The 19,836-nt window shown below is 37.7% G+C and overlaps 2 protein-coding genes across 2 annotated transcripts in view; one reads left to right on the forward strand and one right to left on the reverse strand.

The window, feature by feature from the left end:
- Nucleotides 1-525: 525 nt before the first annotated feature.
- Nucleotides 526-6,945, reverse strand: LOC134671412 (telomerase Cajal body protein 1 homolog). The gene is made up of 5 exons (XM_063529266.1): nucleotides 6,419-6,945; nucleotides 5,329-5,517; nucleotides 4,556-4,719; nucleotides 1,348-1,637; nucleotides 526-799 (listed from the first exon to the last, which is right to left on the reverse strand). The coding sequence occupies exons 1-5, from the start codon at nucleotides 6,844-6,846 to the stop codon at nucleotides 560-562; spliced, it is 1,311 nt and encodes a 436-aa protein (XP_063385336.1). The 5' UTR covers nucleotides 6,847-6,945; the 3' UTR covers nucleotides 526-559.
- Nucleotides 6,946-8,965: 2,020 nt separating this feature from the next.
- Nucleotides 8,966-19,836, forward strand: part of LOC134671432 (hormone-sensitive lipase) — a 32,348-nt gene continuing 21,477 nt past the window's right edge. The window contains exons 1-5 of the mRNA XM_063529291.1: nucleotides 8,966-9,299; nucleotides 11,969-12,126; nucleotides 17,941-18,127; nucleotides 18,571-18,784; nucleotides 19,514-19,704. Of these exons, the coding sequence (XP_063385361.1) occupies nucleotides 8,997-9,299; nucleotides 11,969-12,126; nucleotides 17,941-18,127; nucleotides 18,571-18,784; nucleotides 19,514-19,704 (1,053 nt within the window). The 5' untranslated portion in view covers nucleotides 8,966-8,996. The remainder of the gene's footprint in view (nucleotides 9,300-11,968; nucleotides 12,127-17,940; nucleotides 18,128-18,570; nucleotides 18,785-19,513; nucleotides 19,705-19,836) is intronic.

The raw sequence follows: 19,836 nt of genomic DNA on the forward strand, positions 1-19,836 counted from the left end.
AACATTTCTTACTTTTTTTGGTCTTGAATTACGTTTTGCAGTTTAGTTGCCTTTATTTCTTCTATCTTATTCTGTGGACCCTAATTGCATATTGATTCGCACGTTGTGTTTTCTGATTAGCTCTGTACAAATATCGTAGTGTGTGGAGATTGGGTTCAACACCCGAATAATGCTGATGAGTCTGGCTTACGGAAACAGTCTATAGTCCCACGTGATTATCTTTTAGTTTAGTTTCCGGACTTAAGTATTAGTTACTGTGAACTTTAAGAACGAAATAACGAAAGACGAATAAGTGGCATTGTTAAATACTAATCCAAATATTAATAAAAATAGCTTTAGATGTTTTTATATTGTTCCTTTTGCAGTGTTCAAGTAAAACTATGCCTAGTTAGGAGTATAAAAAAATTACGAATTCAAGTACTAGCACTTACCTTCTATGATTTGCGCAGAGATTTAAACACCAAGATAAACATCACCTTTCCAACTCTTTCTAGGATTGTTTGGTATCCGAAAATAATACGCAGATAATCTATAAATACAATTTAATCAATTAAAAATTTTAAGTTAAATCACTTAATTCAGGTACATCCCCAACCCACCAGAACACTAAACTATTCTCAGCGTGGCTCGAATATTTTAAGTCTTCACTTAATTTTACACTTTCACTTCCTACTTGTCCATTAATTTCACTAGCGTCTTGAATAGGGTCTTTAAAGTGATACTGGCCGGAGCCGGTGGCCAGTATGGGCCTAAAGGGGTGTATAGACACACTGTTGCAGCAATCTTTGTGTAGAGGAAACTGAAACAAAAATTTTGTTTATGAAATTGGTAATCTGAAGAACAATTCTATGCCTATTTTAGATTGCGTTTCCACCTTCTGGAGTCATCATCATCTCTATGTGCGAGGTTGCGTAACGAAGGATGTGTTTGTTAAGAACCAATAGCAAATTGACGACGATAGGTAAATGAAGTGATTCTATTAGTTCTTAACAAACACCCCTCACTACGCATCATCGCACTTATTTGATGGAAATGCAGCCTAATAATGGGGTTTGAAATTATTAAAAAGCGACAGTATAGGATACACCAAATATTGTAAAAATGCATAATATAAATCAACAAGTATTTCATTTCAAGTCACATGTAAAATTAAATGCACTTTTAATCTTTGAGCAAAGACACTAATGTGAATATTTTAATGTTACAATCAAGGGCGTCGCCAGTTGATGGGCTAGCTAGGGGCAAGGGGACTCCCCCTCCCCATGGAGTTACAAATATTATTCTCTAGCTGTCTTTCGACCTTTTCATAACAACAATATATACCTTACAACACCAAACATTATTTACCTTATAAGTAGCATTATCTCCTTCAACATCAGTAGCATCTAAACTATTCTTCCAATCCACAGCATCCACTCCCCAAACCTTCAATATTCCATCAGTACCCCCGGTTACTAGATACTTCCCACACGGTGATATATCAAAGTATACCCTCTGATTTGTGTCGACTACTCGGCTCAGGATGTTCAGTGGTCTGCGGTAGTATCTAATGTCCCAGACTAATAGTCTGTGGTCTTTGCGGGCTCCTGACACGAGTTTGAGACCGTCTGGTGTGAATTTCATGTGTGTTATTCCACCTAAAATGTAAAATAGTTATAACAAATCATAAAAACATTTTACCAAGAGTTGTTATAAAGAGATAAAGTCCAAGAAAAAACCCATGGGGAATCCCATTAGTTTGATACATCCAAAACAGATGGCGCTGTCCTGCGCCATTTGTTTTGCGGTCGCTGAGCTTTACTCGGAAAACATATGAAAACTCAATAATTTTTAAGAAAAAAAAACCGACTTCCATGGGGGCCGATGAAAGATTATTGTGGATGGTACACTATGTAGAAAAGGAGGTAAAACCACCCACTTTTCTATTAGCACTTCGCTTCTGTATAATGGCTCCTCTACAGGATGGGCCAACGCCGCCCACTCCAAGGGACGCAGCCATGCGCTAGAATGAGATAGCAATATCACTTGCTCCCTCTAACGCATAAATGCGTCCCTTGGAGTGGCCGGCGTTGGCCCATCGTGAAGAGGAGCCATGAGGGTCGTAGTTCTAGCCTAACCTAACCCACTCCTCAGACAGCAGTTCGGTTCTGTGTGGATCGCAGTTCGAACCTAATCAAACCCACTTTTCAAGTAGCATTTCGTTTCTGTAAGGCTCGCAGTTCTAACCTAACCTAATCCTTGTTCGGTTCTGTGAGGATCGCAGTTCAAACCTAACCTAACCCACTTAATGGCGCATGCCGTACGGTGTACGGGGGTTTAAGGGGGAGCGGGAGGGGCTAGTAAGATCTATCCGTTTCCGTCGCAACATACATATTCTTTCCCTCCTATATGTAACGCTGTTTCATCCCAATACTCCTTTTTATCTCAAAACTCAGTTTAAATTTCTTTCCTCCATTCGTTGCTCGCAAAATCTGCTACTGGTTCCCCCTCCTTCTTCTTCAAAATTTTACATTAACTCTTTCAGTTTTCGCGCTGTCCGGCTGTGGAATGCTCTGCCTATTGATATCAAACGTGCTAAATCACTCTCTATTTTTAAAAGCCTCTCAATTTTTTTTTTAACTCCTTATTGTTTTATAGCCTCCTTTGTCATCTATATATTTATTTGTTATTTATATAATGTTTATATAGTAATAAATGTAGTATATTTTTATTTCTTATATTTGTAGTATATGTATTTTATTTTATTTTTATTATTTGTTTTATTTTCGCACCACCCGTTAACTTGAATTTGTTTCGCCTTCTCACTATCTGAAGGTTGTCTGGAAGAGATCGCTGTTTAGCGATAAGTCCGCCTGTTGTTACCTACATATTTGTACCTGTTCATACTTTTGTACCATTTCTTTTGTAGTGTGCAATAAAGCATTTTATTATTATTTTCTCTTTATTTATTTATCGTCTTAGGTTAGGTATTTTTATAATATGAATATAAAAGTAAAATATAAAAACACTTACAAAACAATAAAAATACATATAAACACATTATAAAAAACCTAACCTAGGGTGCCGCCAGCAGCGGGGCAAGGCCCATGCTACCGGTGGTCAGGGCTGCAGAGAGAGGAACCATTATTATTATTATATAAGATTGGCATCATCGTACTTTATACCTACATTAATTTTATGGTAGGTAATCATAGTTGTTTATTTAGTTAAGGTATCATAGTAGTTTTCTGGGTCAAGGTCCGGGTCCGAGACCGGGTCCGAGTCCAGGTCCGAGTCCGGGTCCGAGTCCGGGTCCGAGTCCGGGTCCGAGTCCGGGTCCGAGTCCGGGTCCGTGTCCGGGTCCGAGACCGGCTCCGAGTCCGGCTCCGAGTCCGGGTCCAAGTCCGAGTCCGATTCCGAGTCCGGGTCCGAACCGGATCCGGGTATGAGTCCGAGTCCGGGTCCCAGTCCAAGTCAAAATCGAAATTCGTAATCACCAAACGTGTACCATGCGTCATTGAAGAGTTCTGTTCTGGTCATCATCAGCAGTTCCACTTCATCAAATGCGACAGTTTTTAATGTAAATGCTTGATTTTATGATGAAAATACAAATAAAATCTATACGTATGCCTTTAATATTTGAGGAGTTCCCTCGATTCCTTATGGATCCCATCATCAGAAGTCGAGCTTGACAAAAATGTGGCTTAAAAACTTAACTTGCTTAACGAACATAACGAAAAGGAAAAATCGCCAAACGTGAACTATGCGTCGTTTAAGAGTTCTGTTCTGGTCATCATCAGCAGTTCCACTTCATCAAATGCGACAGTTTTTAATGTAAATGCTTGATTTTATGATGAAAATACAAAAATCTCTATACGCATGCCTTTAAGATTTGAGGAGTTCCCTTGATTCCTCATGGATCCCATCATCAGAACTCGAGCTTGACAAAAATGTGGCTTAAAAACTTAACTTGCTTAACAAACATAACGAAGAGGACAAATCGCCAACCGTGAACTATGCGTCGTTGAAGAGTTCCGTTCTGATCATCATCAGCAGTTCCACTTCATCAAATGTCACGTTTTTGAATGTATATGCTTGATTTGTTGATAAAAACACAAAAATCACCATATGTATGCCTTTAAGATTTGAGGAGTTCCGTCGATTCCTCATGGATCCCATCATCAGAACTGGATTTTGACAAAAACGGGACCAATCTGTATGCATATACATATAATCAAAAAAATAATTTTCAAAATCGGTCCAGTAATGACGGAGATATGGAGTAACAAAAATAAAAAATAAAAAAAATAAAAATAAAAAACATACAACCGAATTGATAACCTCCTCCTTTGGGATTTGGAAGTCGGTTAAAAATGTGCGTTTTCCCAAAAATAAGACCTAGCTAGATTTTTCGCCCCCAAAAACCCCCATATAGCAAATTTCATCGAAATCTTTAAAGCCGTTTCTGAGGTCCCCAAAATATATAAATGTATATGAGTACAAGAATTGCTTGTTTAAAGGTATAATATTTTAAAGTATTTTACTAAAAATCAATAAATTTAAAAGCTATTTATACCTGAATGGCCATGCATTTTTCCAATGCTCTTGTAACCACCCATTTCATTGACATTGAAGAGGCTTATTGTGGTGTTCCAAGAACCCACAGCTAGCATGTTGCTGTCCATGGCAAAACAGGAAGCGGGGAATGTGATCTTGTGTTCTGCACAATCTCTGCCTGGTCTGAAAAGGAAATGATTGTTAAATTTCACTTTTGATGGACTCAAATGATCAAACATTGGGTAGACTAGATATCTGATGTTGGAAAATATGTTTTTTTTTTTATTAATTTGCAGTGTTTGTAGTGGTCAAATCTTGCAAGTTAAATTTGACCCACTTCCCGACTTCCAATGAAGCTGAAAATTTGTATACACTTGTTAGTAGATTGACAATGCAATATTATGGTACAAGCTGATCTGATGATGGAGACAGGAGGTGGCCAAAGCAACTATGTGATAAAACAACGAAACCTAATTGTCTATGGGGTTTTGAGGAGTAGGTATTATTGACCTATGGAAAGAAAAGTACATTCAGTAATAAAAGCTTGTACCAAAAATTAAATTTACAAAACTCTGGTAATTATGATTCTATTCAAATATCTGGCTTTATAATTGATAACAGTTTGTATTTCAGTATTTTCCATCAGTTTTTTCATGGTATAGATAGAGCTTTATGTGCAATTTAATTGTGTCTTTCTACCGCACAACTGTATTGAAATACCTAAGCTAAAATTTTTATTATTTAACGTAATAAATGTGTTATATCTTTAAAAAAAAATGTGCAATTTCATACCTTTCGACATCAAATGTCCTTATCACTTTTTTATACCCCGCTACAATCCTAGTACCATCAAGGGTAAATGCTATAGTCACAGCAGGTTCCATCTCATCCACAGGGTTGAAGCCCCTGTATGAACACCGCAGGGAACCGTCAAATGCATCCCACATCTGAACTGGAGCATTCTGTCTTGTTGTCAGCCAACTAAACAAAGAATATTAAATTAATAATTAATTAATTATCCTGTTTAATATCTTTCAAAAATATAATCATTTCACAAAACTAGGTCTCTTTAAAGCATGACACTACACTAAAAAGTCTTTCATCTCATTTTAGTATATTTTATAACTTAAAACCATCATCATCATCTCAGCCATAAGACGTCCACTGCTGAACATACCCCTTTTTTGGGGGGTGAATGCCATAATCGCCACGCTTGGCAGGCGGGTTGGCGATCGCAGACGAGTACACCAAATTTGAGGGACACTGCTGCCCGTCCACCGCCTCCACCGGTGGTCTTGGACGTGGTTTAAGGACATACCCGGGTCCTGGACATAGTTTAAGGACATACCCGGGTCCAACTGAAAAACATGCTATTATTCAATTTTAATATTTAAAAAAAACTGGATTTGTTAGAATCCATAGCCTAATAGTTACTAGTTAGTAATGACCCTGCTTATGATGTTGAAGGTTCTGGGGTCAAATCCTGGTAAAGGCATTTACTTGTGTTTTTATCATGAATATTGCTGAGTGTTTTATGTAGTATATATATTTTAACTAGTACCCACACCAATAGCCTTATTGGTATCATCTTGGGTTGTCCCATTCGTTTTTCGTCAAGTTCTTAAATTAGTCCTATTCTGCTTTCATCACTCATTCTACATTGAAAGCCACCGACGATTGTGACGAATGTAGAATGAGTGACGAAAGCAGAATAGGACTAATTTAAGAACTTGACGAAAAACGAATGGGACAACCCAAGACGATACCGCCTTATTGAGCTTACTGAGTAGGTGGTATGTGTAAGATTATCCAGTATTTACTTATTTAACTTGTGGCTTTGATAAATATAATAAGGTTTGGCTTACTTACCAGTATTACTTACCAGCAAGTTTCAGGAATACTGCTGTTCATGCTTGGATACCAACAAAAGTCATAAACCAATCCTGCCTCCTTAACATGTATGACAGAATCCAACACATCTATCGTTCGGTCTGGGGCCGCCGATTCCGTATACAAATCTCTAGGCAATTCAGTTACATGTACTCCGTCATTATTCACCACAGAAAGGCAGCAAGTACCATCAGGCGACCATTTACAGCCTCGTAGATACGGCTGCACGTCCACTCTAGCTTTTGGAGAACTAGACCAAGAAGAACTGCATAGTTCCAGCAACGTTTTACCGCCAAATAACGTGGGGTATTGAAATAAAACTTCTTCGGCGCCGGTATTTAAAGACTCCGATAGTAATTCATTAGGAATATCTTTATTAATGGGCTCGAGCACGTCAGTTTCCATTGAAGTTTCTTCCATTGTAAATAGCAAATATAACTTTTAAATTTATTACGAATTAAAACATTTTAAGTAATATGCAGAAATAAATATCAATCACAGCACAGCCATACGCATGGGTTGACAACTTTGACAATGACAGTCTGCAGTGCTGCCAACTGGGATTTTGAAAAAATGCTAGAATAATGTCTAGACTTATGCCAAAGATTATTGAAATATGCTAAAATGTCACTTGAAATTAGACACTTCAAAAACATACATTTTTCGAACTTGCCGCCTTTTTCTACTGACAAGATCTGTTTGACCAACTTTATATAGACCGTCGACGTCCATCCGTCCACAAAAGTCAAAATTCATATGAAAATATGAACCACATAAGGCGATGGCGCATATTGTTGCTGCCAAGTTGGTGCAAACTTGGCTTAGACTAAATTATGCTAAAAAACAAACGAGTGGCTGAGACAGCAGAGCAAGGTCACGGATGTTGTGAAACGCGTAGCAAATTTGAAGTGGGAATGGGCGGGTCATATAGCAAGAAAGACCGACTCGTGGAGTAAACGACTACTTGAGTGGCGACCGTGGGGGGAAGAGCGTCCCCAAAGTAGACCCAAGATGCGTTGGGACGACGACATCAAAAGGACTGCGGGGAAGAAGTGGCTCCAGGTTGCAAAAGACCGTGACAAATGGCGTAAAATGAAGGAGGCCTACACCCGAAGGGTAGAAAAAGGCTAGAGAGAGAGAGAGAGAGATGCTAAAAAATATGTCAGATGCTAAATGGAAAATTTTGGTGCCAAAGCGAGTGAAAATATGCCAGATCTGGCATCATTTATGCCAAGTTGGCAACACTGACAGTCTGTGACTAGTTGATAGATGTCATTCAGTTGAGCAGTGTTCGTTCAGAAACTGGCCATCTGTAATAATACCTGATTTACACGCTTGAATCCTATCCAATGTTTTCTATTCTATAGATGGTCAGGCAAATCTTGTCAGTAGAAAAAGGCGCGAAATTCAAAGTTTATATAAGACATTATCCCTTCGCGCCTACATTTTTAAAATTTGCCGCCTTTTTCTACTGACAAGATTTGCTTGACCGAGTATATGTCCCAATGTAAAACTTGTGAAAGCACAATAATATTTTATAAAGTAGTCAAACAACTTTTCAGTAGAAAAAGGCGCGAAAAACAAATTTTCTGTGAGACTATAAGTACTATAACCCTTGATGCGTACATTTTTTAAATTTGCTTCGTATTTCTACTGACGGAAATGGCTTGATAGACTATAAATACAAAATAAATTGTTGATTTCAAATACAAGTTAAGAAAGTAATTTAGTTTTATTTTTTGTAGCTTACATTTTCGATCAGGTAAACTATTAAATGCAATTGATGAGATGATAATGAACACACTATTAACATTATGTAACTGGCTGATAATGATAATTGTTGTTTACGAATCAACGGAGCTAACAGCGTTTTAACTTGCCTGTGTGTCTAAATTTCGATTTCTAAAGGTTTGATTGATTATTGTCCTATGATTAATTATGTCCGCGACGCTTGGTTAATGTGAGAATTTAGTTAGAATACAAGTTCCATTATAATTTAAGATATTGTTTAATATACTATATTATTTTAGCAACACTTGACATTTGTCAGTCAATGTAAATAAGCAAGTGCCTATTGAATACGTTGCAAAAAGTTCAGACTTTATTTTATTGATCTGATTTATATGCTGTGATATGATAATATTAATTGCAACGGTGCCAAGTTTTAACACTATTCGTTTATCGCTTCTCCGCCTCTTCTCCACCTTCTCCACGCAAGTAGAGCTACACCTTAATTAACCTTAATGTTGAAAAAGTACGTTCAGTGTTGCAAGCTGCAAACCAAAAACTGTCAATGTCAATCTGTCGTTTTGCCTTGACTCCTTCGCTCGTGCCATAATTGACGTAAGAGAGCACTGCGAAAAGGCGAAGTATTCGCAATTTCGTCAATTAACTCAATTACCCATAATGAACAGCTGTATAACCAATAAATTGGTTGACAGAAGCTCAACAAAATCGTTACACAATGGCAGTAACCTCACATCGCGGCGCATTCTGTAATTATTCATTCAATAGTCACTATCATGCATAACAAATAATTTCGTGAGGTGTTTATATTAAAATCGTTGCAGATGAAACTGAAGTTGTTTAATCGCGGGGCGCGCGGGATCAGTTACGGTTTGGTGAACTACTCGAAATACTGGAAGATGTCGTTTACGGAGTCTCCGGCAAAAGCGGCGTTGTGCTGCGAGGAGACGGCGGACGGGGCTCCGCCGTCGTACGCGATGTACGAGGCGCTGAAGGACTCGTGTCAGAACAACGCGACGTTCTTCCAGCCGGACGACAGTGAGAACGGCCAGCGGTTGTACCAGGGGTTCATGACGCTCATAGATCACATAGATACTGTTTGGCCTCTCGTGGATCATGTGCGCAAGGTAAGTTTGAAAAGTTCTTGTCTCAGTTATTTTATAAGGGACTTGTCGTACTTGTAAATTCGTACGTAGGTGTGACAGGGAGGAAACACGTCCAACGTGGTTTGCGGTAGGTCCTCTGGTCCTAAATAAGCCCACTGTCAGCTCATATTATACTTTGGTGTGCTCATATTACACTTCATCTTGATATTATAAATTGTAAGGCCCAAGCTATTTTTAAGGCCTTCAGATTTATGGTTCGCTGGCTTTAAAACGGGTTTATAATAAAATAACAACTCCAATTTGCATTTAAAATTTTAGGCTTGGAAATGGTGATTTATATTTTTAACCAAATGTGAAGGGTATTTAAATACATACTGTAAGTTACGGATTTAAAGTTTTCTGAGATGAGATAGGTATGTTACCGCCATGATGAAGATTTGAAGTCTAAAAGTAAGTAATTACTCAATTCAAAATGAGTACCTATTATCATTATTTATTTTACCCGGGCAAAGCCGGATTTTCATCTAGTTTAATTTAAACAAATTGAATTATATCGCGGTAGACCCGTTTGTGTAATTAAATTGAATTTGATACATAATAAAAACATTCCTATGAGTGTAGGTTAGGTATGCGCACTATCATTTAGGTGAACCTGGAGAAAACACTAGATGTATTTTCCTAATTAACCGAATTGGATTTGTCATACATCCTAGTTTTAACACATTTACTACCAGCTACCTGCTAGGCGGGTTCTCTGTTTGTAGGCACTTTTCTCTACATACGAGTTTTCCCGTGTTACCTATAATATATTATAGGACATTCTTACACAGATTGACTAAGTCCCACAGTAAGCTCAAGAAGGCTTGTGTTGTGGGTACTCAGACAACGATATATATAATATACAAATACTTAAATACATAAAAAACACCCATGACTCAGGAACAAATATCTGTATCATCATACAAATAAATGCCCTTACTGGGATTCGAACCCAGGACCATCGGCTTCGCAGGCAGGGTCACTACCCACTAGGCCAGACCGGTCGTCTATATCTTATCTTCATACCCTATGCTACTTTTACTCAGGTATTCTGGTTAGTGTCTTTATATGTATAGGTAACTATAATTGTAATAGACCTTCCATGAACAATAGACTTTACAAGGATGTGTCTGTTTTCCTGTTGGACAAACTTAAGGTTTATAAATAAAATACTCAGTCAATGAGTCAACTGACTCTTAACAGACACATGCAGTGGGCCATGGGTGATATAATTAAGATAAACAACTGTAGTAATTATGTTAATACAATTTATTACTACTGTTGTAATCTTGAGCTCATGTCAATGTTTTTATGTGTACTATACTGTATTAAAAAAATAAAAAAATATAAAAATAAAAAAAGCCCTTTATTCATTGTAACGTGTTTACATAAAAAATAGTGGTCTTTTCCAGCTATTTGTCATTGCCTTTGTCTTACTTAGGTTCATTTCTAGTCCTACTTTGATACTCTCTATGTGTTTGTAAGTAATACTTTATTTAATCTTTGCGCATTGTGTAAACAATGGGACTTTAGTCTCGACATTTATTAGCATTGTTTATTTAATTGTCCATTCAGATGATTGACACCTACTTGATAAGATATAATGTAAACAATGACACACATGCTTGACTTACTTAGCCATTACAAGTTTACTGAAACATAATAATATGTACACTCTGTATCTTTAGGTATTTAATTAATTTTTAAATTTTCGGGTAGTTCTAACATTTATCATCTAACCGACCAAATAGAAAACCGCCTGGACCAGTCACTGAACGACCCCTGACTTTAACCTACATTATTTGATCATGTAATGTTTTCATCTACCCCCAACTGGCTTAAGGAGCCATTTGAGGGTAGATTTTGCTTACTTTTATTAAAATACCTAAAGATAAGACTATAGGTTTAGGTATGGTACATAATTTGCATTGACTATATTAAAAACATAGGAATTTTAACTCAGTATTTCTACAGCTAACGTGGCTACATCATTGCCATTTTAGCTTGCTAATCTGATGGGCTATGTGTCTCAATTATTTGTATCTGTGTCGGTTCTCCTTATTATAGAATCGAGAATCTTTCCGTAACTCTTTGAGTAATAATGAAGAGTTCATGTTTCGGTGATTTTAATATCACCAAGCTGTGCCTTGATAATGTCAAGATTGTAATAAAAAAAATGGTTTTATGCATTTCCTTTATCTTGTATCACAATAATTTGAAAGTCACGAGCATCATACTATTTGGCATTGTAAATATTGACTTTATTCTGAATGTGATATTCAGGCAAAAAACTAGTTCCATCTGTTTATCACAAAGTACAATTTTTTTTCTGTTCTGTTCTGCGTCATCAATCGGCAAGCTGCGCTAAACGAAGTTGCCGCTTTCCGAACTCTGCTCTCTGCTATTATATGTCGAACAGAAAAATAGTATGCACACCTCGGCCAGTAAATAAGAAAGACACCTCTTACTTTACTGCCCTAGGTGTGTCATCATCATCATCATCTCAGCCATAAGACGTCCACTGCTGAACATAGGCCTCCCCCGTATGGGGGGTGAATGCCATAATCGCCACGCTTGGCAGGTGTGTAACTGTGTAATATTAATATACTATACCTATGTACATCTTAATCCACAAATTTTCTGTTCCTCAGGTAGCGCCGCAGTATGATTTCGACGCGGCGTCCCCCGGCAACGGTTACCGAAGTTTCGTCTCCGTGGTGGACTCGTGCGTATTGCACGGCTTGAAGCTGAGTCGGCAAGTTTGCACGGGCAGGGACGCCTTGCTGTTCCGAAAAGGGTATTTCGTTAGGTAAGACTTGATCGGTGGCCTTTCGCCGAAGGTTTTTGTCCGTATTGCACGACTTGAAGCTGAGTCGGCAAGTTTGCTCGGTGTTCTACCCAACATTTTTGTCAGAATTTCAGTTCGCCAAATTGTCATTATGATTACTGTTAACGTGATTGTTAATTAGATTATTATTATAAATACCTGCTGTTATACCTAAATGTTGCAATTGGTTAAAAATTAGGGTTGCTTCCGGCGTGCTTTAAAGCGATGGGTCCCATATATATATGGTCCTCAAAACAAATCGGATCGATTGATACATTAAACCTGTTATCTAGCCTAGGTCTCACTCGACTCGAATCGCCTAAAGGCTCATTTCGAGGGCGCGCCAACTCGCATGCAATTTTAGTTACATTACGGCTTTACGGCCTATTCAGGTTACATCAATTCAGCCGACTGATCAACGTAATGAAATTCGCATGCTAGGTTCTCGCACAGTCTAAATGAGCCCTAACAATTGAAAGTAGCATGCAATGATGCATCAATTACACATGGCCCGACTACAAACTAACAGCAGCATACTCTGACCACTGACCATCGTTGAATCTTATGTCTTCACAATAAGGTGTATGAATTGTCAGTTAATTATGTGGGCAAGGGTACATTCAACAAATGCAAGATCCGCTAAATAGGTCGACGCGTGATCTACATGCCTGGTTTGCGACACGGGGTTTGTGCATATTGATTGATTTAGGGAAAATGCGAAAAATATTACAATCTTCAGACTCGGCTATTGTTCAGGCTTAAGTATATCCTATCTTATGTTCTTAGCCACTTGCTAATCGAATGGTCTTTCATTGTATATTAGCCTTCTGCCTGCGGGCTCAGACATATCTTTCCAATGTAACCATCAGGCTTGTTACATACCTATAAATAGGCTTTATTATCTTATACGGCTCTTAGCCAAAAAAGTCGTGGACACCCGTGGCTCGTTAGAATTTACACGAGTTATTTTGATGAGAGTTATCTTATCTCGATCATCTAATAATAGTCTAAAATCTAGACTCTAGATATATATTTTTTCTCAAACATGCAATGAAATATTGATGTTATGTACCTTATAATAGTCTGCGAAGTATGACGTTTCAGGTTCGGCTAGGACAAGAGGTATTTAATGGAATTTCATACAAATCTTGCAGGCCTAGGCCGGCAAAGTCCTCTTTTTAGGGTTCCGTAGCCAAATGGCAAAAAACGGAACCCTTATAGATTCGTCATGTCTGTCTGTCTGTCTGTCTGTCTGTCTGTCTGTCTGTCTGTCCGTCCGTATGTCACAGCCACTTTGTTCCGAAACTATAAGCACTATACTGTTGAAACTTGGTAAGTAGATGTATTCTGTGAACCGCATTAAGATTTTCATACAAAAATAGAAAAAAAACAAAAAATTTTTAGGGTTCCCCATACATAGAACTGAAACTCAAAAAAATTTTTTTTGTCAAACCCATACGTGTGGGGTATCTATGGATAGGTCTTCAAAAATAATATTGAGGTACCTAATATCATTTTCTTCTAAACTGAATAGTTTACGCGAGAGACACTTCCAAAGTGGTAAAATGTGTGTCCCCCCCCCTGTAACTTCTAAAATAAGAGTATGATAAAACTAAAAAAAATATATGATGTACATTACCATGCAAACTTCCACCGAAAATTGGTTTGAACAAGATTGGGTAAGTAGTTTTTTTTTAATACGTCATAAACCGTAAACCGCAATTTTATTATGTTACTTGCTGTTACGGAACCCTTCATGGGCGAGTCCGACTCGCACTTGGCCGCTTTTTTTAATTTCCATTTCACAGATATTTGTGACACAGCATCGTGGCATTCAGCCATTAAAAAAAACTAGAGGCAGTATTTGCTTTATGTTTCGTAATGACACTCTGCCACTACGCCTATAAAAAAAAACAAAAAACAATGTTTGCTACAATTTGCAGTTTTATTTGTATAAAATCAACATGAACTTAATAAATAATACATTAGTAACCAAATTCTGTAATTTTAAATTATAAATTTAACTACACAAATAAATACATTTAAAATATTTCATCTAAACGTTAGAGGTAAAAAGGTCTACTCAAACACGCGTAGTTATTTTTTTAAATTGTTATGGAGGCAAAGTTGAAAAAAATTCATTCTGTATTTCTGTTTTATTGGATTTATGGTGCGTTGTTGATTTTTTCACTTTAATATGAGTCCCGACAAAATAATGAAATTAATTTTAATTGTAATCGTAGGAGTTGGAATTGGCAGCGTCACCAGAATTGATTTTAAATAACTTGCTGCCTCTGCCGCCAAGTCAAAGACGAAGTATCTATATGGTTGCTTATGGCAATTTTATTATTTTAGAATCTAAGAAAAATGGCTTACAGTTTATTAGAAACAGTTTTGTGGCATATTTTAAAGAAATGAAAGTAACTACAAAATCGTGAACACTGTGGAAATTATACTTATTTTCTCCATGCATAAAGCAACGATGTATGTGAAACATGATATCAACATGAAAGACTATGTAAACTTATGTGACGAAAACGACAGTCAGACGGATACAAGGCGAAAAAATCAAAGATACATGAAAATATACGGGTAGTAAAAATACACGACTCGTGTAAAACATACGCGTGATAAAGATATAGGTACGTGTTTAGTTATATTTTGGGTGTAGTTTACTTTTAGTGTTTTCTGTAAATAAAACTTGGGTTTCGTGGATTTTTTATTTTATTTATTTCATTGCATGTTTGAGAAAAGCACTATACATACCTCGGCGGGAAATGGGGTTGCCCGCGCTCAGACCTATCCGGCCTCGCTTCGCTCGGCCGTCTATATGTCTTCGGCCGGCAACCCCTTTTGTCCCGGCCTCTGTAGTAATGTAAGTACTATTCTCAAAAATGGACGGCAAAGTCGACTTTGCCGTCTAAAAAATAGGTCGCGAAGCGCGGAGTTTATGGTCAGTCAAAAATTAAAAATTTAAAAACATTGCAGTCTCGATTTTGGGACTGCAATGTTGCATACAAATTCCATTATTTGTCGAGTTCCAAACTTTTTAAAAGTTCAAATGGCCATATCAAATGAAGGCACAGGCCCATTAAACAGCCAAACAGATGATTAGTACCGCGACTATTTAGTTGTCTCAAATAGGTTGGCGTATTTTCGGCAGAAAAATACACTTCTATTTTTTTATTAAAAAAATAAAAAGGCGGCAAGGGCTTTTCTCTGTGAAAATATATACGTAAGAACGTTGCTTTTGTAAAATGTTTCTATGATATTTATGTTTCTTGCACCATTTTTGAGAAAAGCACTAAGTATATATGACTCGGCTGGAAGGCTACTTGCTGGCTTCGGATTCAATTAAGCGGACTCCCAAGGTCGTCCGTTTAAAACGAATCCTCAGCCTGCAAGTAGCTACTTCCGAGCCTCGACAATAATGTACTCAGGGTTGGGCAAAATACTGGCTTCCACGTATTTCAAATACAAATTACAAAATACATTTTTAAAAGTATTTGAAATACCAAATACAAACTACTTTGGTGACTGGTATTTGAAATACAAAATACAAATTACAGTGTTTAAAATAATGTATTTCAAATACAAAATACTTTTCATTTTTTTTGTTTAATCATTTAGTTTTTTAACGAATATCCTTTCCTAAAACCGTATAGGGTCATTGCGCTTGTTTTTGTCCAGCTCTAGTTTTCATCCACTTGACGAAATTTGAATATAAACCTACATTGCTGCAAATAGTAAATTAAAAATGAAATATATTATTTGCCTATGGGAGCGTTCAAGTATTACGTAACGCAATTTTTGGACATTTTTGACCCCCCTCCCCCCCCATGTAACGCGCCGTAACGTTTTTCCGTCTTGTCCCCTGGCGGTTGACGAAAAGTTCCGCGCAGAATAACTCGCGCATTGTACCTATTTGCCCTCGTACAAGTCGTACATTATATTTAAAAAAAAAACGTCCCATTTTAGGATCATAGAATTTAATAAAATGTATTTTGTAGAAATGTATTTTGAAGCTTGAAGTATTTGAAATACAAAATACAAAATACATGTGAGTGCAGTATTTGAAATACCAAATACAAAATACTTTTCCAAGTAGTATTTGAAATACAAATACAAAATACTATAATGTATTTCAAATACGTATTTCAAATACATGTAATTGAAATACTGCCCAACCCTGAATGTACTATAATCATTGCTTGCTCACACTGTAGCTACTTTAGGCAACCTTTTTTTATAAGACATTAATAAATAACTTAGAATAAAAAGTAACCTAAAATTAAAACTACCTACAAAACTAAAACTAATACCTAAAAAAAATATAAAACTACCTACAAAAATAAAACTAAACCTAAAAATCTATATCTAGATTGTATAAATTATAGTGACTAAACATAAATTGTTGTATGAAAAATGAAACTTTGAACAGTTGGCGTCCATATGCGGTTTACGTCATACAGCTATTAGTCACGTATCTTCCTTATGATCGCTTCATAAACACTAGGTCAAGGAATGTTTGAGCTAAGAAAACAATAAAATCTGTATATGCAGTTTAGAACTATTCTTGCAATATATTTTGAATATAACTGACTATATATATATCTGTTAAAAGTTAACCAGCAAGTTAATTTCATATAAATTTCTCATATAAATTAACTGTATAATTATTAATTACAAAAGGAAAACTCGTAGATAGAAAAGTAGTGGAGGAGTTAGTTATCGAACAGTGTCTCAAAATAACAACTTAATTTTTCATGACGTTATACATTATAAACCACCCCAAGTGAGCAAAATAAGAGTACTCGAACGATTATGACTATACGAGTATTATTACGTTACAAACACTTACGCAAAGCGACACGTCAAAAATACTCGAAGGCAAACCGGGCCAATTTGACTCCTTTTCTTCATGTAGTATGCTGTAGCAAAAGTAATCAAATATCTAGAAAACAGGCAAGACGGTTGGATTTATTTCTATAACACCTCGCCAGCGACCTCCTGGTCATTCTGGTCTTGTGGTGGTTCTTGGGTCAAACCTCTGTCGTGTCGAACAGAGCACAAACAAGTCCTCGAAAAAATGCAATGATTGAACAATACGGCCAGGATCCTTATTAAACCCAGGCATAAAGAAATTATAGTAAGAATAGAGTGCTCGCTCCATACATCAGTTTTGGTACCAAAACGACTATTATTTTCGTAGTCGACATCTAGCATCGAGTAGCGGAATTATTTGTACCGCTACTCGATACTCTCTCTCGTGTGGCGACTCACGAAAATTGTATTGAACAACAATTTACAACTAATATTAGAAGCAGAAGTTGAAAATAGAGTTCCGTTTAATCCGGTTATAATATTAGCTGAAAATTGTTGAGCATTAGACTTCGGTCGCCGCAACATCTATTGTCAAGTAACAGTACTGATAATTACGCTACTCGATGCTAGAATGTCGACTACGAAAATAAGAGTCGTTTTGGTACCAAAACTGATGTATGGAGTGAGCACTATGTACTTTTTTTCTCCATGACCCAGGCGATAGGTTAAGTTTATTTTATTTTTACTTAGAAATTTAATTCAGGCAACAAGGCCCATATTACAAATACCTTACAGACTAACATGCATATGTATTTTATAAACTTAAAACTAAACACTATTTAGTCGACAAAACGGCGTGGCTACGTTGCATCGGCTGCTCTCGTGTCCCGGAGTTTGCCCCGGAACCTCCGAAACACGACACCTTTCGGCCAGAAGTTTGTGTGTTGCTGATTGTACATTTCGTGTCTCCAGGGAAATAGAATCGTGCGGACAACTCCTCGCTTCGCTCGGCACGTGCCTGCACCACGTGCACACGCTGCTGTCGTGGGCGCCGCCCGGGGACCTCTTCCCGTCGGAGGCTCGCTCGCCCGAGGAGCTGTTCTCGCAGGCCGATACCATCAACCAGTACTGCTTCTACGGACGGTGTCTGGGGTTCCAGGTTGGTACTGGGTTGGTAACTATAGTTACATTGATGTGATCCGATGTAACATCATCTGACAATCAGACATTGGTCTGGCCTTTTCTGAGCATTGGCAGATTAATCTGACACAATCTGACATTGTTGAAATATTAGACTGAAAAAATTTGACAAAATCTGGTTAATTCAATAAATATCAACCTAACAAGTAAATTATTATTTTCATCTGACATTGCTTGAAATATTTTGATAGTATTAATTAAGTCTGAGTTTGCACAGAATGTCAGTACAGACATTTGTGTTAGTCTAATTTCCCAAAATAAGACATTGTTTGATGTTATATTAAAAAATATCTGGTTAAGATACAATTTATATTGTTTAATCAGACATCAAATACGGGTATACGGGTATTTGATGATTCTGAAATGCTCTATATCTTCAAATGTTCGTATTTTTATATCCAGTTCCTGCCATCAATGCGCGGCATCCTGAAAGGCATATCGATCTGCATGGCGGGCTTCTCGGAGGCATACTACAGCCACGGCAACCTGATCAGCTCGGTGTGGACGGGCGGGCAGTACCTGATCGACCCGGAGATGCGCGCGCGCCGGATTGTCAACATATCGCAGTCGGCCAGCGTCGAGTTCTGCAAGGCCTTCTGGTTCCTGGCTGAAAGCGGTAACGCCATTGTCCTTCTATTCTATAGGCCCCGTGCATGTACTATAGGGGGCAGCATAGGAGCCGTCAGTTTTTTGGCGCGAGGCGTAAATGTGTCGTTTATGCTTCTGATGTAGCCCACTAGGTGGCAGAATCTACTATGCACAAGGAAACGTACCGACGAGAAAGGTAGATGGTAGCACTTGCTTTGGCAATGTACATGTGCACATATGTTTCCGATTCAGGCCACAAGATGGCAGACCCTCCAACGCGCACGGTCCCTATACGTTCTATCTTTGTCCCTCTGACTTATGTAGACTTGTAGGCTTAGAGCTACATGTGTAGTAAGGCAGTATCGTAGGGAACTGTAAAATGAGGGATTTTCGTAACTAAATAATCGGACATAATCAGACATTATTATTTTTTGACTTAATCTGACACTCCGTAGTCTGTAACTAAATAGTAATAAAGTGATATTACAGACTGACATTGTCTGACAGGTTTATCTGATCAAATCTGACACTTCGGCCTTATATTATCTGACATATTAGGATTTGAAAGTACATATTAATAGACACTGAGCTGAAACGTAGCTTTTTCTAGTGCTGGCGAAAGAAGCATATCGGTTCCCAAGGCACAGCTTGGGAACCCCCGATTCATATTATAAAAAAAAAGGAAAATAACCCGTGTAAAACTGAGACTCAATTTAATCTTACAACAAGCTTTTTAAGATTTATTAATTCCTTCCAGAAATAATGAAACGCGTGCCCAGCCTAATGTCCTCAACGGTCGCCGTCAACAAAGTGATCACCATACCGCCTGAACCGGTGACGGTGACCACGACAGAAGGGAAAGAGCTGACCGTCCTACCGCCCACCGTGCATCTAGGTCTGCAGAGCCTTAACGTTAGGCTTATTAGTGTTAATAAGAGAATTGGCATGGTAAGTTATTGATATGAGACATTGAAATATTATGCTGAATAAGGGCTAGAGTTGCACTCTAATGTCCTCAAATGTAGCCGTTAACAAAGTGATCACCATACCGCCTGAGCCGGTGACGGTGACCACGACAGA

Source organism: Cydia fagiglandana, chromosome 15 (genome assembly GCF_963556715.1).
Source record: "Cydia fagiglandana chromosome 15, ilCydFagi1.1, whole genome shotgun sequence".
Classification (NCBI taxonomy): Eukaryota; Metazoa; Arthropoda; class Insecta; order Lepidoptera; family Tortricidae; genus Cydia; species Cydia fagiglandana.

Excerpts from the sequence above, each read along its gene's own strand:
- LOC134671412 (XM_063529266.1), bottom strand. The coding sequence starts at position 6,846 with ATGGAAGAAACTTCAATGGAAACTGACGTGCTCGAGCCCATTAATAAA. Across the intron at positions 4,720-5,328 it reads AGGACATTTGATGTCGAAAG|ACCAGGCAGAGATTGTGCAG; the intron begins GTATGAAATTGC and ends TTTCCTTTTCAG. Across the intron at positions 1,638-4,555 it reads AAAAATGCATGGCCATTCAG|GTGGAATAACACACATGAAA; the intron begins GTATAAATAGCT and ends TTTACATTTTAG.